Here is a 16,161-nt window from a genome sequence, read left to right as displayed (position 1 = left end):
ATACGTGCCTGAGTTCATCAGATTTGCACTCTAACACAAAACCTTAACAGTGACCTCAGATACTTTTCAGATCAACAGACTGGCACATCTGATTGTCTCACATTCCATATTTTTGGGAAGTGATTCTGTCTTAATATTGCTGAGAGGTCGCTGTTGCTCTTAAGCTAGAGTGCAAATTTGATGAAGTTGGGGTATATGCTGCTTTTTGAAGTTTGGTTCAGGTAGAAGTGAAAGCCTTCTGGAGTGATGGCGGGCGGGGTCCTTTTTTAGAACTCTTATTAATTCAATTTTCATCAGGTCACCATGAAAAATGTATCAAAGTTTATGCTGTGTGTTTCACTTTTATCTCTTGAGATTTCTACTAAATAAAAGTTTAAAGCTCCTGTTAAACTGAAAACTTCTGACTCAATCTTAATGATGGAGTTGCAACCAGCGACTCCATAATAGGTAAAGCTTATTTCATATTACCCTTTACTTACTTTCATTCTGTATTACCAAAGGAATTTGAACCATCTCTTGTATATTTTTACACCTGGTCAAAATAAAATGCTCTCCTAAGATGTAATGGTAACAGACACATTTCTGTAAAGTGTGAATTAAGCAGTTGTAATTGGAAGACACGTTCTCAGTTTGCTGAATTGTGTCATTACCTCTGATTTACTAGTTGCACCTGATTCTCCTCAGTGTTTAAATTTACAGTATGTCTGACATGATTTTCATCAGAACCTTGCTTTCTACTTCCGCATGCTGATAACTGTTTAAGTATTGTGAGGAGAAAAGATTTTATGTATTAGTTTTTCCATGATTAAGGCAGGTGAGATCTTCATTGTCCTGTCCTCTTCTTTAGCTTGATTTTGATTAGTACAATTCCTTTAGTTGACAGTTGGCTTATATAGCTGGAACTATGCATTTGCTCTCCTGTTTAGTATGTTAAACTGAATTGTAAGACTCGGGGTATACAGTATATACATTCAACCTGGGCGGTAGATGTATGTGTGCTAGCTTTGATTGTGCTGGCGCACTAAAAGTAGAAGCGTAGCCATGGTGGTGCAGCCGGTGGGACAGGCTAGCTGGCCCCAGTACATCCTTACTGTGGTGGCTAGCCCATCCCACCACCCAGGCTGCTGTGGTTACACTTCTACTTTAGTGTGCTAGCTTAAATTAAATTCAGATGTACCTTAGATTGTTCTCTTTACAAGACTCAATATTCTGTTTTCACAATTAAAAAAGCAATAATTACACAGAAAATGCAGACAGGCTGGGCTTTTGGGATAATCACAATTCAGTAGTTTGTGGTTCTGTGTTTTGGGAATTTTTTTTTTTTTTTGGTACGGCTAATTCCTGATTCCACTGAAGTCAGTTGCAAAACTGTCATTGACCTTAATGTGATCAGACTATAGCCCATAGGGAATGATTCATCAGCCTCCTTGTATACTGATTAACCAAATGATTTGTAGAGGAGGGGGAGGTTACTTTCTAAATATTATCTCCAAAACTGGCTGTGCTAATAATGAATATAATAATACTTAGCACTTAGATGGAATGTTCCCATCCATAGATCTCAAAGCCTTTACCAAAGATGGTAAGCATAATTATTTCTGCTTTACTGACAGTGCAAATGAAATACAGGTAAGATAAAGTGACTTTCACAAGATCACAAAAGACAAGAGTGGAATCTCTTGACTTCCAGACCTGTCCTCTAGCCATCGTTCAGCACAGCCATAACATATCATACACAAAGGCTACAGAATGTATCTGGTTATCTAAAAGTATGAAATTACCAAGCAAATTAATAAGAAATATTAGTTGTAAACTTCCAGAAATTGACACCAATCATTCTTAAATCTTCATGTTTATAAATCTCATCAGACTACGGTACAGTTCTACAATATTCAGCACTGTGGATGTTTTACCCTCTTTCCATTGTTAAACTTTTGGCGTTTTTTTTCTTTTGTGCCTTGGTAACTTTGTGATAGGTCATTGATATCTCTTAGTACAGTGTGAACCCTATTTACTGAACTGAGATTAACTACAACTCTTGACCAAGTTAAATTCCCCAGGGTTGCACTGTCTGTAGAGCGAAGATTTGCAGAAGCAGAGCTTCAGTCCAGGACTGGCAGCTCCTCTGTAGCTCAGTTCTTGTGAAGTTTAGGAATTCCTTGGGAGCTTTAGCTTCTAAATTCTGAAAGGCTTGATCTAGGTGCCAACAAAGTGCCTAAGCGCCATATAGCTCAGCATTTAAGCTCTGCAGGGCTGAAGCTACCTGGCAGCCCTCTCCTTTACTGAGGCCAGGTGTACACCGGAAAGAGTTTGCTGGTATAGCTGTACTGGCAAACCTCCCTAATAGAGAAGGAGAGTGTCTTTTCGGTATCGCTTATACCAGTTCCCCAAATGAAGTAAGCTATAATGGCAACAGGACCTTTTTTGCCAGTTTAACTGCCTCCATACCATTTTGCTGTTGTAAAAATGTCATGAGGAATCACACCCCTCACTGATACTGTGACATTCCCTAGGATACAATAGGGACTATTGAATAGATGTGTCCCCTCAATTCTCCAATCTGGAGTGCCTTTTACACTACTTCACTGTGAAAGCAACAACTACTGATCTGTCCACACACAGCCTCCAGCATATAATTCACTCCCAGCTATACTCTGAGTGTTATAGCCAGCCACCCATGAATTACACTGCAGGAGACACCAGGAACCTCCCAGTCCCAGACTTCCCCCAGAAATGTTTGTCTTATACTGACTAGCCTGCTCCTGGACAACACAAACTCATATCAAATCTGTCATTTCATTAATAGAAAATGATATGCACAAACCTTGCTATCTCAAGTGGAGTTTCCCAAACACTTCAATCCAAACACGTACCGGCTTACATAAAAGAATAAAACAAGTTTATTAACTACTGCAAGATAGATTTTAAGTGATTACAAGTAAAGACGCATAAAAGTCAGGGTTGGTTACAAAAAAATAAAAGGTAAAATGCAACTAATGCCTAACTTAACAAGCTAAGTGAATTCAAAGCAAAGAGTCTCCCTCACTACTTGTAGTAGCAGATCTACTGGAATCCTTCCAACCAGTTCAAAGTAATTTCCTTGTCCTTAAGGTGGTGTTGATGCCGTGAGTAGAGATGGAGGGAGATATATTTCGGGGGCCTCCAGTCTCCTTTCTTAGAGCTCTTTTTTTCCTTCAAAAAAGGAAAAAAGGATTGTATCCTAGGGAATCACCTCAAGCTGAGGTTCAGGAGACAGCCAGTCTGTGGAGATGGGAACTTCCAGCTGTTCATTGCCAAGATGTAAATTTCTTGGTCACTCTCTTTTCCTGCCAAAGAATTGCTGCTTAACCAGGTTGATCGTCCATTTGATACTATTGACACCTGGTTGAGGCATCAGTTTGCCTTTTGACTCTGAGGAACTCGTTTGTGTCTGCTTTTCTAAACTTGATCTCGGCAATGTCTTCCAGTAGAATTTAACAATGTTGCCACACATTTTATCAGGACAATAATGATCATCAAATTGAGTTTTCAAATGATACTTCACAAGGTATACATTCTACAAAATCGATTATAGTTTTGTAAAGAGGGTGAGTATAGGGATACAGACTAGGGTGACCAGATGTCCAGTTTTTATACGGACAGTCCCATTTTTTGGTAATTTTCTTATATAGGCGCCTATTAACCCCCACCCGCTGTCCCGTTTTTTAACAGTTGCTATCTGGTCACCCTAATACAGACAGTCTCAGATATTATTAGAGCGGGAAATGTTTTTAGTGTAGACCTGGTCTGAGTTGAATTTGATCATCCACACACAATTTCACACAGTTTTTGGTGTCCCAAAGTGTAAAATTAGGTTTCCAGAGAGAGAATGGGTTAGTTTTCTTACATAGAAGTATGCTAAGGTTTGATTTTTCAGCCAAGTTTGGAAATAACAATAGATTTAATTTCTAGCACCCTAAGAATGAGGAGGGTCACTTAATTGAGGGCCCGGTTCTAATGAGAGCCCTGTTGTCTTTGTCACTAAATCTTTTCACAGGTTGCTTTTTAAAATTAGGGAGCAATAAAACACTAGAGAGGATTCTCCAAATTTATTGTAAAACCTGCGAAGTCTGAATCACAGAAAATTCCCTAAAACTCCAGCGAAGATAAGCATCTGACTTAAACTGAGGAATTTATCAATTTTATTGCACGTTTCACCACAGGAATATTCACTTGCTAAGGGCTCATTTCAGAATTTCATTAAATATGTCATTGCTGTTACTGTACCAGTCACTGGTATACATATCATACACATTAAATGTCAGAAGAAAACTGATGCTATGAGTGTTAACACCAATAACCCAGTAGCTATTTTTCTATATTAATAAAAAGATTGGGAGCACATTTGTGGGACAAAGTGGTAAAGGATGAGAAAATCAATCAAATGTATTTTAAGAAAGAAGGGAAATAAAAGGGCAAAAAAAGTCCACATGAGAAAATAAAAGAGAAATGGCACATGAATTACACTGCCACTGACTCTGTCTTTAGCTAGAGCTTGAAGCAAAGCCCCTTCTAGTCGATGGTGATCTTTGCATTGACTTCAGTGGACTCTGGATCAGGCCCCTAGTGTTCAAAATTTAACAGTATCCTGAAGGCCAAATTTTCAGAAGTATGGCCCTCACATTCTGATGTCTCCCACCCTTTCCTCCCATATGCACACATCAAAATATTTTGTATTTGCTGATTGTACCCGCAAAATCCAAATTTGTGCACATTAACAGGCATTTGCTCATACAGAATGGATAACACATAAATATCCATTTGCATACATAATGGGTGCCACAATTTGTAGGCATAAATTAGGATTTTTCAGGAGCCAAGTGATGCAGCAGATGTTTTGGAAACAATTTAGAAGCCCATTTTTGAAAATTTGGCACTTAGATAGTGATACAAAATATCTGGTAAAATATATTCATAATGAACAATAATTGCCTACTACTAGATTGATGAGTTACCACGAGCCCTGTGTAAGGGGCATTATGCAGATGCCTTGCAGGAGACCATGGCCTGAATTGTGACCCAGGCCTTGTCTTGACTAGATAGCTTGTAGTAGATATGCCTGTCCTAAAATTACTTTTTCTAGACCGGATGATGTCCCAGACAGTCACAGTTCAGTGTCCCAGAGGGTCAGCAAGCTGTGTCCGCCCGTGACATGGCAGTTTACTTCACTAGCCAGTGAATTTAGAGGGATGCAGCCACACCTCTGCTCACTCATCGGTCTCCCACACACCGTCCACCTGTACCAGATGAGATATAGCAGCTCTGCAGAGGCTGCTCTCTCCTCTGCAAGGGTGCTCAATAATGGTCACAAGTTGACCCATAATACGGTAGGTGAATGAAGTACAAACAGATACAAATAAGTATCCACACCATCCCAAAAAACAGACTCTGTTTCTCCTCACCACTGTACAATATTTGACTTCGGTGTAAAAATACACACACAAGGTGAAATTTTGTCATGGAAAGTCAAATAACTGCTGAAGAAGAGGTTACTCACCTTTAGCAATTTTCATAAAGTTGTGCAGCAAAGCAGATTTCATGGCACAGAGTATGATTTAAGATTGTCCCTGTGATAAGGACAAACCTGAGGATATGTCTCGCTGTCCTATATATTAAGATGCCTATTGCATGAGGAACTCAGAGCAAAATGGCTTATGGTTATTGATAGGAAATAAAATGTATTTGTGTGAAGATCTGGTATATTACTTATTTCAGGTAAATAAGAAATTTGAGTTTTATGCTTTGCGCTCATTTGTAGAACTGAAAACAAAATATGAAATGGCAAAAATGCACTATTAAAATTAACTGGAGAAGGGTTTTTAATTTGAAATCTGTGATTGATATAGTTTTGTGTATGAAGTTTGGAATGTAAATTTTATTTATATTGCTTTGTGAAGACAAAAGGTAAAAGGTATCGTAAATGCTTCTTTTTCGGACATCTTCCTTACCTAGTTTTTTAATTACATTTTAACTCAGAATGCTGTGAATGGTAGGGTTCTATATGCTAAATGAATGTAAGTATAAGGGAAAGAGCACAGTTACAGAATATTGTTTGGGATCTTGCACAGTATAGAAGCTCTCGGGGAAAATGTAGATCACATTTTGAACTTATACTATTACATGGTATAAAAATAATATATATGACTTTGTCTGCTGGGTTATTCTCACCTGTTTATGCACATACTTGGCCAATGGAGCTATTGGGATTTACGCCGGCTTGAGACTGTGGTATACTACATCAGTGATTATTGTTAATGAGATCTATTTACACATATTGTGAGGCAAGGACCCTGACGTTTGAAATCTATTTTGTTTTTGTTGCTAAGGGAAAATGAGGGAGCCTGGATTGCTCAGGGCATTGGCAGTGGGATAGGAAGGCTTTTAGCTCTAGGTCACCAGTTAAAGCCCAGTTCAAGACAGTGGTGACCAAAACCCATTACCATCTGCTGGCTGTGAAGTGACCTGTGTGAAATGAGTTGGTAGTCTCAGTCCAGTTCCTCCTGGATGTGTCCACACCACTGACATCACCATTAAACTTGACATTGAGTATCTTGGCTTGAATCAGTGTGGGGAGACACCACTGCTCTTTCACTGTTAGATCTGGTTCATCTGGGTCCAGATTGCGTCATATTGGTAACTCAGTATGGGCAAGATTGCACTTCTGTCCACATTACCCTGTTATGTGACTAAATAGAGGACGTCAGTCTTCAGAACATCTAGAACCTTTCACAAGCACACATAAATTCACAAGAGTAGAAGGAAGAAATATGTATGTATGTATGTACATATATTTATGTTTAGAGTAAGAGATAAATCCTTGGAATAATCTCTCACTTTGCATGTATTTTCCAAATCTGTTTCTAAGGCCCTCTTGACTCTACAAATACTTCTGGAAAAAGAATCTCTGTGTAACCTGTTGCTTTGGATATAATCCCCTCACGCTCTTCTTACTACGCATCCCCAGCTGAATTCAGCATAATATACAGGACATTTTTTGAGTGGTAAAATATCCACCTCGGTGAGAAGACCTAGTTTTGTAGCTTTTCACCAAAAAATTAGGCCAGAAAAGTTGAGAGATGGGGGATGTGAAAAGGAAATGGGTGCCCTAATATTGCTGACTTCTTTGGTTTTTGTCAGGTTTTGTTTGTCTTATCCAATTTACGCTTTTCATTGGTGTTATTTGCTGTCAACAGTGTTCTGTATTTATGAGAAAGAAAGAAAACTCAGTTGGAGCAGATAATGCTTTGATGTATGCAAAATACTGTATTGCTGTCACCTACAAGCACTTTACCCTAATTCACATAAAGTTTCCTGTGTTTTGAAAAAATGCTAAAAATCTGTTTAAAATCTAAATATGTGAGTCCACAGGAAAAGATTCCAAATTCTGATATGCCCAAGAGGGCATTGTGAGACATATTGCTGTCGTTAACTTCAATGTTCAATCTTTCATTGGGGGGGCGAGGGATAGCTCAGTGGTTTGAGCATTGCCCTGCTAAACCCAGGGTTGTGAGTTCAATCCTTGAGGGGGCCACTTAGGGATCTGGGGCAAAATCAGTACTTGGTCCTGCTAGTGAAGGCAGGGGGCTGGACTCAATGATCTTTCAAGGTCCCTTCCAGTTCTAGGAGATAGGATATCTCCATTAATTATTTATAATTATTAATTATTATTCATAGTGAATTTCTCTGATGAGATGTATTAATGACAAAACTTACCTGTAGGGTTTAGTTCTATTTTCTGGACCATAGCTGCCCACTGCCTAAAATCTCACTCATTTATTGTTTTAATGCACATTTGCACAATGAGTGATTTTTACGTGACTAGTTGTAGAATATACTTGTTGAGTTAGTGGAATTGTGGGGAACCATGTGGTGTATATTTAGCTATCCAATTTAGCTAGGCTCGGTCAGAATTCCTCCAGGGGGTTGCACTCGCATGTGGCAGTTGCATCATCTTTGGCTCCATGCCTGGCCAACTATGCCATGGTGATGCCTGTCTCTTTACCTTTTCAGGCATCTAATGTGGTTGGGATGCTAACAAGAAACAGGGCCTGTACTCTCCCTCTACATTATGGCTAGCTCTTCCATGGAGCTCAGGGAAAGGGTTGACACTTCATGTCCCCCTCACCCCCCCATTTGTATTCTTACAGAGGTACCAGACAGACACAAACTGTCTTAAATCTGTTCTTAATACTTAGGCTGTTTCGAGCTACTGTGTAAGATGTAGTACTACTTTCTTTGAGTCTAAATGTCATATTCAACTTGCTATCTACTTGAAGCTAACTATTGGTGGATTAGTTTTGCTTTTTATATGATTATTATTTATGTAAGGGCATGTAGTGTTGAAAAATAAGTAATCCTCTTGGATTACTTGTTAGAAGATACACCAAAGTGTTCTAATAATCAAGATAAGCGGTTAATTTCATTGGGTTTCCTATGAGCATGATAGAAATATCTACAGCAGAGATCTGTAATTACTTTGCATAGCATTATATATCTCTAATGGTACATAAACAACTTTAGTTTTCCCAAACCCATAGTGTTATCATTGTAGATTTCTGTTCAGGTTTATGCTATCTCTGTTGCCTGAGGCAGGTCGTTAACCGGGGCTGACTTTCCAGTGACAGCATTTTCAAATGGAAGTTTTCTGTGGGGATTTTACTCACTTTATGGGTATACAGCGGGCTTTAACTTTGGGAACAACAAAGGCAGGAGTGGGAACATTCTTCCTCAGAAATATTTTTGTAAAATAAGTCTAATTTCTTGGAAGTAATTTTTCAAGCATACATGAAAGCAAGAGTGCTTCCCTAGCCAATGGCCAACGGGAGAATATGCCATTTTTGTCTTTTCTTTGCAAACTATCCTGCTGCAAATATGAACTGAGAAAATACTGTGCTTGTAAAATAATCCTCTTGTGGATTTTGGGAAAGGTCATGAAAGGTTTTGAAATTCTAGGAGACTTTTACTGACAACAAACAGCTTAGTAATAAATTATTAGTTTGTCGATTTTGGTTGTGGCTGGCTGGATAGGCAGGAGGGAAATGTGAGGTGTTCTTTGTGCTTAGTGATACAACGAGGAAGAAGTAAAAAAGCAAAAGGTAAGCCACTGCAAACACTTGATTCTCAGATTTATACCAATAAAGTAATAAGAAGAATACGCTAATCGTTTACAGTATCTTGCATGTGAGCATTTCAAAACAGTTTACTATTGTTACTTAATCCTCAGAATATTTCTGTGAGATAAGTATTATCCCCATTTTACAGAAGGAAAAAATGAGGCAAGCCTCTAGCACAGGTGAGAATGTAATCCAGATCTCCTGACTCCAGGGCTACTAGGCCACACTTCTTCCCCATTATAGGTTAGTATATTATTTAGATACAAGAGATCTAAGACCTGAAAATACAACCTCAAAGGCTTTCATAAAGAAATTAACATGTCTATAAGGACAAAGTATTATTATAATAATAATTATTGCTCTTGAATGGTTACTGTTTCTTGAAATGTATGTTTAATACTCCAGGGAATGACTTCAACTTAGGAAATCAGGAAATCACATCTTTCATTATCTCTGTTCCCAGTAAGCCACCCATGCTCCCATTGGGTATGTCTACTCTGCTGTTAGGCAGCCCTGGCTGGCCTATGCCAGTGGACTTGGGCTTGGGCTCTCAGGGCTCAGACTGCAGGGCAGTTTAATAGCAGCATAGATTTCTGGGCTCGGGCTGGAGTGTGGACTCTAGGACCCTCCGAGGTGGGAGGGTCCTAGAGCTCGGGCTGTGGCCTGAGCCCAGAAGTCTAAACTGCAGTTAAACAGCCCCTAGCCCAAACCCCATGAGCCTGAGTCAGCTGGCACAGGCCAACCATGGGGATTTTAATTGCAGTATAGACACACCCTTTGTCTGCTGCTAGCTCTTTCACCAACTTCAACTTTTGTCAATATTGTATAGTAAATCAGGAATAGATGAAACCAGTCAGGTAAAATAGTGACCACCACCCCATATATACGATCTCTGTACCTACCCTGAAAATCCACTTTTTGAGATGATATTTTTTTTATTTTTACATGCCTCTTTCTGCACTTCTGGGTTCCAGCTAAAAGTGTAATTGCCAAAATAAGACATGCTTTCAACAAGTAGTGACTCTGAATTCTCTTACCTCAGATCTTTTGTTTTCTTTTTAATTTCTTTTTCTTTTTCAGGGTCTTCACATTCCATCTTGGGTTGCCATCTTGTCTTGTAATTCTCCCCTTCTGTCTCTGAATTCCACTGACCTCACTGAGCCAATGATTCAGCACGGTGTTAATTGCCCCATGCTGCTGGAAGAGGTGTCTTTTGAATGAATTGCCAAACTAAGCCATTTGTCGCAAAACACTTGCAATAATTAAAAATATCATGGCAGTTTCTTGCGAGAGTAGCAGTGCTAATCCTGGTCAGTCTGATTTGTCTTCTGTTCTGCTTCTTTGAAATTCCCTCTGTAGATTTATTTCACTTTCTATAGACACTGATATAGGTTTTCGGGCTACAACTAAGCACTAGAAAGTTTTGCTAATACACATTATGAATCATGCCAAGGTGAGGCCTTAAGGGAATTTCTCCAAAATGCTCTTTTAAAAAAAATAACATCGCTCTTTGGCGAAATTTTAAAAGGACGAAGGAAACACAACCAAAGTAGGATACTGACAGGGTCTTAAGCATTTTTCCTTTTCTCACAGGTTAATGTGCTTGAAATAAAAGACTTTTGTTAACCTGACAGAAGATCAATGCTGACTCATTCTCACTAGGGCTGTAGCTAACTCTTCTATAGACTTGTCTACACTAGGGAAGTTTAAAAAAAAATTCCCACCATTGCAGCTGTCCCACAGTTATCAATTTTGGAAATTCTTGCATGGACAAGGATCCCTTAGTTGCACTGGTGTTAGTAATGCTGGGTTCTCTTGTATAGGGCAGTTTCCCATGGCCAGAACCATTGTTAACACCAGGCCAATTAAATTTCTCAGAGCATATCTAATTGGCATCAGTGTTAAAAAAGGCTGCAGCTATGGAACCTTGTCTACATTAGAACCCCTATTGTTGTAAACACCTGGGAAGAGCTCCGAAGGGGTTAAGGTTTTGTATGTTTTGGCAAACCCAAGTTTTTCCCTTCAGATGGGATATTGTTTTTACTGTAAATGGTGAGAGGGGAATCTAAATAGATGGTCAGTTCTTTAGGGCAGGGTTGATTTTATTATGCATGTGTGTATAGTGCCTAGCACAATGGGGACCCCTGTGTTTCTGGTGCTACTGAAATACAGATCAATAATTACACCAACTTTCCTCTGTAGGTGAGATTTAGGGGAAAATGTTGTTTTTAAAAGAAAATATGTTTTAAGAATAGAATGGGCTAATTGCCTGCGGAGGTGGTCAGAGGGTTACCACTATAAAAGCTTCTCCTTAATCTGCCACAATGGGCTGAGCTGTGTGTGGTGCTTTTCTTAATTGAGATAGGAGTTGCACAAGCTAGGCTGCTGCATAGTTTCCTTTGAGTTCAAGAAGAAGAGTTTATAGTGGCCAGGACGGAGCCTAACATTCAGAATATCTAAGGGTCTGAAAAGTAGAGAGTAGCTAAAGTGAATTCTGCAGCAGAGCAAGGGACCAGCATAAACTAAAGAGCATAAACATAAGTCTGAATTTATCGGCTGAAGCAGATACATTTTATGTATGAATTTTCTGTTTTAAAAAAGTGATAAGGAAAGAGCAAAATATCCCTATGATACTCCTTTGAAAAATTATGTAAATCCCATATCACTTAGCTATCGAATGTGTTTGGAAACATTATATACCCAATAGATAATGTGCAAAGACATATTTATGCTCTTTTAAGAACATTTATTCTAGCAGAGCCCTTGCAATCTGTCACTCAGACAGTTTGAATTATCCTGAAGTACAGTGTCAACCTGGACTTTGGGAGAGTCTGTTTATAAGACATAACCCTTTTCCCACTAGAGGGTACCTTTCAGCTACGAGTGTCCATTAAGAGAAGTTCATAAAGACTAACTTGACTTTTGTATTAGCAACAATAAAGACAAACACTAGCAAGAAGCATTTCAATTTCTGCTTTGTAATTACACCCATTTTCTTGCACCCATAGCTATGCTTTCTGGAAGCATCACTGCACGGTGATTCCTTCCCATAAAGAAAGAGTTAACAAATTAACTTCAGTTAACATTAAATCATCATCCTCTTAAAACATGCAAGAGGCAGGCAAAGCGTCACCATATTTCATCTGGGATGATGCGTCAGCGGCTCTTCTTTCTTCCCCTCCCTCCAACTCCTGCCACATATGCAGAGGGAGGAACTGGCCGAGCTATATGAGAAGTGGGAGGCTGGCAGCCTTAAACTGGTGCTTTGCTGGAGCGGACTGCAGCATCACACATACGGATGGGAGGGAAGAGATGGAAGGGAGGGGAGAGTAAGTTGCAGGCCCTTCAGCCCTGTTGGCAGCTTGGGTAATGAGAGTAACACATGGCCCATATTTCTGGAAGGTGCTTTGGGAACCGTTGGTCTGGAAGGTGCCTTAGAAGTACAGAATATTATTATTTTATGCCAAGCTTTAGCACAGCATACATTTGTGCGTGTGAATGGTTGTAATGGAACTGCTGTTAGACCTTTAAAGACTATGCCATCAATGTGCCTCACTGTAACCACTTATCTTGTATTTATATTTACCACACTTGGTGGGCAGTGATGGTGAGACTTATCACATCCGAGATGCTGCAGTGATAATCTTCTTCCTGTGATTATTATGGTAGTAGCCCTGTGTAGTCTGCCCAGATAGGTTTTTTTCTTCTTCTTCAGTCTGAATAAACAAGCTACTCCTGCCATGAATATGTCATTATGTCCTGGAATTGAAGCAGTCCATATTAGGCTCTTACATTTGAATCCCTGCTGTGTTCAGCCATTGTGGCATCCTTAATATTAGTTCTAACTCAGTTTTCAAATGTCAGATCAGCAAACTGAAAAGCAGATCTTTTTCTCTCTTGTATTTTTTTTTCTGGTAGAGCATGATGAATGTGGCAGTGGACAGCACAACTGTGATGAAAATGCAATCTGTACTAACACTGTCAGGGGACATAGCTGCACCTGCAAACCTGGATATGTGGGGAATGGGACCATCTGTCGAGGTAGGTCTGTTACTCTAGGAACTTGAGAAAAGCCACAGACTCTATTAATATTTTTTGACAGTCACCTAAGTTCTGGTAGCGCATGATGCTGGGCTTTGTCAAAGATTCATTGTCTGAATTATCACCTGGCAATTGTAGTATGCATAGAGAGAATTGATTTGTGAATAACGTCCTATCACAGGACAGTATTTTTGAATTGTTTTTAAAAAAACCTTTAAGTATATTGCCAATTAAAGTTGTAATTTAAGTCTGTTTCATGCAGCTTTTAAACTGTTTTGTGTCTTAAACTGAGTTAGTGTCAGATATGCCATAAATTACCACCTTCATGTTTTAAACTAGGTTCATGTAGCCTTTAAACTGGTATAATCTTGTAGCATCATGTAGCAATGCCATGGGCTATTAAAGTTACAGAAGTGATTGATGGGGATGTTTTTGTCCATGATGTGTTTTAATTTACAGCACACCTATAAAGTGAAGATCTGCATTTGGTAGATTTCACTGTAGCTTAGACCATGAGTATCTGGAATCAGTCCATCTTGCTGTAAAATGGCAGTTTTTGTTGGTCTTTTTTTAAGAAAGGAAAGATTAAGCTGTTTCATAAAGATAGAAGAGGAAATATACACCATCAACCAGCTGGCTCACTAATGACTGCAACTTGGAAATGTCATTGTATTGTGCCTGCAATGCCTGTTGTTGTTATGTGTTTTAGGAATGTCTCACGGTTGTCTCATAAAATGCTATTAATTGCTCCATCATTGATTCCACAATTCCTGGCTTCCAAAACATTATTGCCATAATGGCTAATTTGTTGGAAACTACTGCTGATGTAAAATAATAGTGCATCCAGAAAACATTCATATGCACTTAGATTTGGGGAGAAATATTAGCTTTCTTTCAGTGTTATGAATTGGTAGAATTGTCTTGAAGTGATGGATGGTGAACCACCACTTCCAGTTTAAATTCTTCACCAAGGTTTCCACAGTCTATCAGGTGTCAAAGTAGCATGTGCCATGTGATAATCTCTCCATCTGACTAACTCTCTGGAATGTACAACAATCTCAAGATATTTAGAAAAAATAAAATGGTTTCTAAATGAACATAGCAGGGACTGCAAAAATGAGAATGTAATGAAGACTATAGTCCAGATTCATCCTATAGAAGTCACACCAAGAATCAGTTTTGCCCAGTATTTTCCCAATTCTTGCTTGCATGGATTGTAAGTTACAACATTTCCAAATAAAGTTTCAAGCAGGGGTGAATGAATATACTCTCTAAATTTGACAATGGCTTTTCCCCCCTGTAGACTATAGGGTGTGGGACAACTCTTGACTCCGCTGTGTGCAACAAGGACATTTTTGATTGACTCAAACAGGACATTTTTTTGGTTTTACTTTGCTGGATTTGTACACCCAGAGTTTTACTTTGAGTTTCAGGTTGAAAGGGCTGAAAAAACTTGAAGCAAAACTCATCCAGCCACCATTTAGTTTAATAGGAAAATATTCAGGGTTCTTTTTTTTTTTTTTTTTAACTCTTTTAATGAACTTGTGCTGAGATTCAAGCTTGAAATGAAATCCCAAAGCAGATGAATTTCCATTTCATTTTCAAATATTCTCCCAGCTTTGTTCTCAAAATGCCTAGAATTACACAACTAAATGAAGATATAACTGCCTTTTAAAAAAGTGGCTAACATGGAAATGCAAAAAACGGAGCTGTGGAATTTTGTGGTTGTTTACATCCCAACTGGGAAATATATCTACAGAACCCATGTTGAAAATTTTTGGAGCTTGAAAAAGTGAGTGATATTCTCTAATATTCCAGATGGGAAGAAGCCCCTTAATGGGAAGCTATGGAGAAATTCTTCTCTCACTACAGAAGGAGCTATGGATAATTTAGATGGTACTCAAGTGGTAAGAGACTTGGTAATCAGTAAACACAGAGGCTGTAAAATAATGGGCCAGATTGCTTAGTAGTAAAATTGCATAACACCAGTCAAGTCAAAGGAGCAATGCTGAGGATAACACCAGCTGAGGATCTGGCCCATATCATAATTTACTTAAATGGTCTAGAATTGTTTCATAAACTTTTACAAATGGTGTATATATACACAACAATCATTTCAGCCACTAATGACCTGATCCACCTCTGGGGTGGATCAAGGCAGCTTATTATCACACAGCAACACCATATGCCAACAGGGAAAGGATGATTTTGTAGCCAAAACACAGGCGTAGGAGTCTATTCCTGGTTCTGCCACGTACTTCCCACGTGGCCTTGGGCAAGTCATATGACCATTCTGTACCTTATTTTCTGTATAAGTAAAATGTGGATGATGAAAACCATGTTGTGAGGCGTAATCAACAAACTCAGCAATCCTTGGAAGGCTCTATAGAAATGTAGAATATTATTCTTAATCTTTTAGGAGAGCAAGTATAGGGGAATAATGCAGCCAAATGAAACAACATGGAGAGCTTTGGAGTAGGCATAATGAAAGTAGCCTGATAGGAGTTTGTCCAGGACACCTGAACTAACACTCTGTGTAGGGAGGGGGCGGGAGGAGGGTGAGAAAGAGAGAAATAGTCAGGTAAAGAGGAAAGCAGAGAGAATCTGGGAAGTAGAGACGACAATCGGTTTTGATTTATGACTAAAAATATTAAGAAGAGGAAAACAAAATCATTAATAAAAGTACACAGTAACAGGCAGCAAGTAGGAACATTTATTTCATGCACAAAGGATTGTGTCTACTTCATAAATATAGTGGACTAGAGAATTTCAGAATGTAATTAAGGACAAGATGCTGTCAAAGTGGACATGGAAATAATCGGTAAGAAGAATGGTGTAAAAGGATGCAGACAAAAACAAAATGCATGTCTCTTTTAAAAAAAAAATGTGTAACACAAAAATATGTAGCAAGAGACCTGAAGATGAACAAAAGTAAACCTTTATAGATACATAAGAAGCAAACACATAG

The 16,161-nt window shown here is 38.8% G+C and overlaps 1 protein-coding gene across 10 annotated transcripts in view; it reads left to right on the top strand.

Moving 5' to 3' along the window:
* NELL1 (neural EGFL like 1) overlaps positions 1-16,161 on the top strand; it is a 435,745-nt gene that overhangs the window by 219,287 nt on the left and 200,297 nt on the right. For 6 of the 10 annotated variants that reach the window (XM_065592563.1, XM_065592571.1, XM_065592568.1 and 3 more), the window contains one exon: positions 13,071-13,193. The exons of the other annotated variants lie outside the window; for them this stretch is intronic. In XM_065592563.1, the coding sequence (XP_065448635.1) occupies positions 13,071-13,193 (123 nt within the window). The remainder of the gene's footprint in view (positions 1-13,070; positions 13,194-16,161) is intronic. 10 annotated transcript variants of the gene reach the window in all.

The sequence above is a fragment of the Chrysemys picta genome, chromosome 4, assembly GCF_011386835.1.
Source record: "Chrysemys picta bellii isolate R12L10 chromosome 4, ASM1138683v2, whole genome shotgun sequence".
Classification (NCBI taxonomy): domain Eukaryota; kingdom Metazoa; phylum Chordata; order Testudines; family Emydidae; genus Chrysemys; species Chrysemys picta.
The sequence above is the reverse complement of the archived record's forward strand: the minus strand, read 5'-3'. Positions and strand labels throughout refer to the sequence as shown.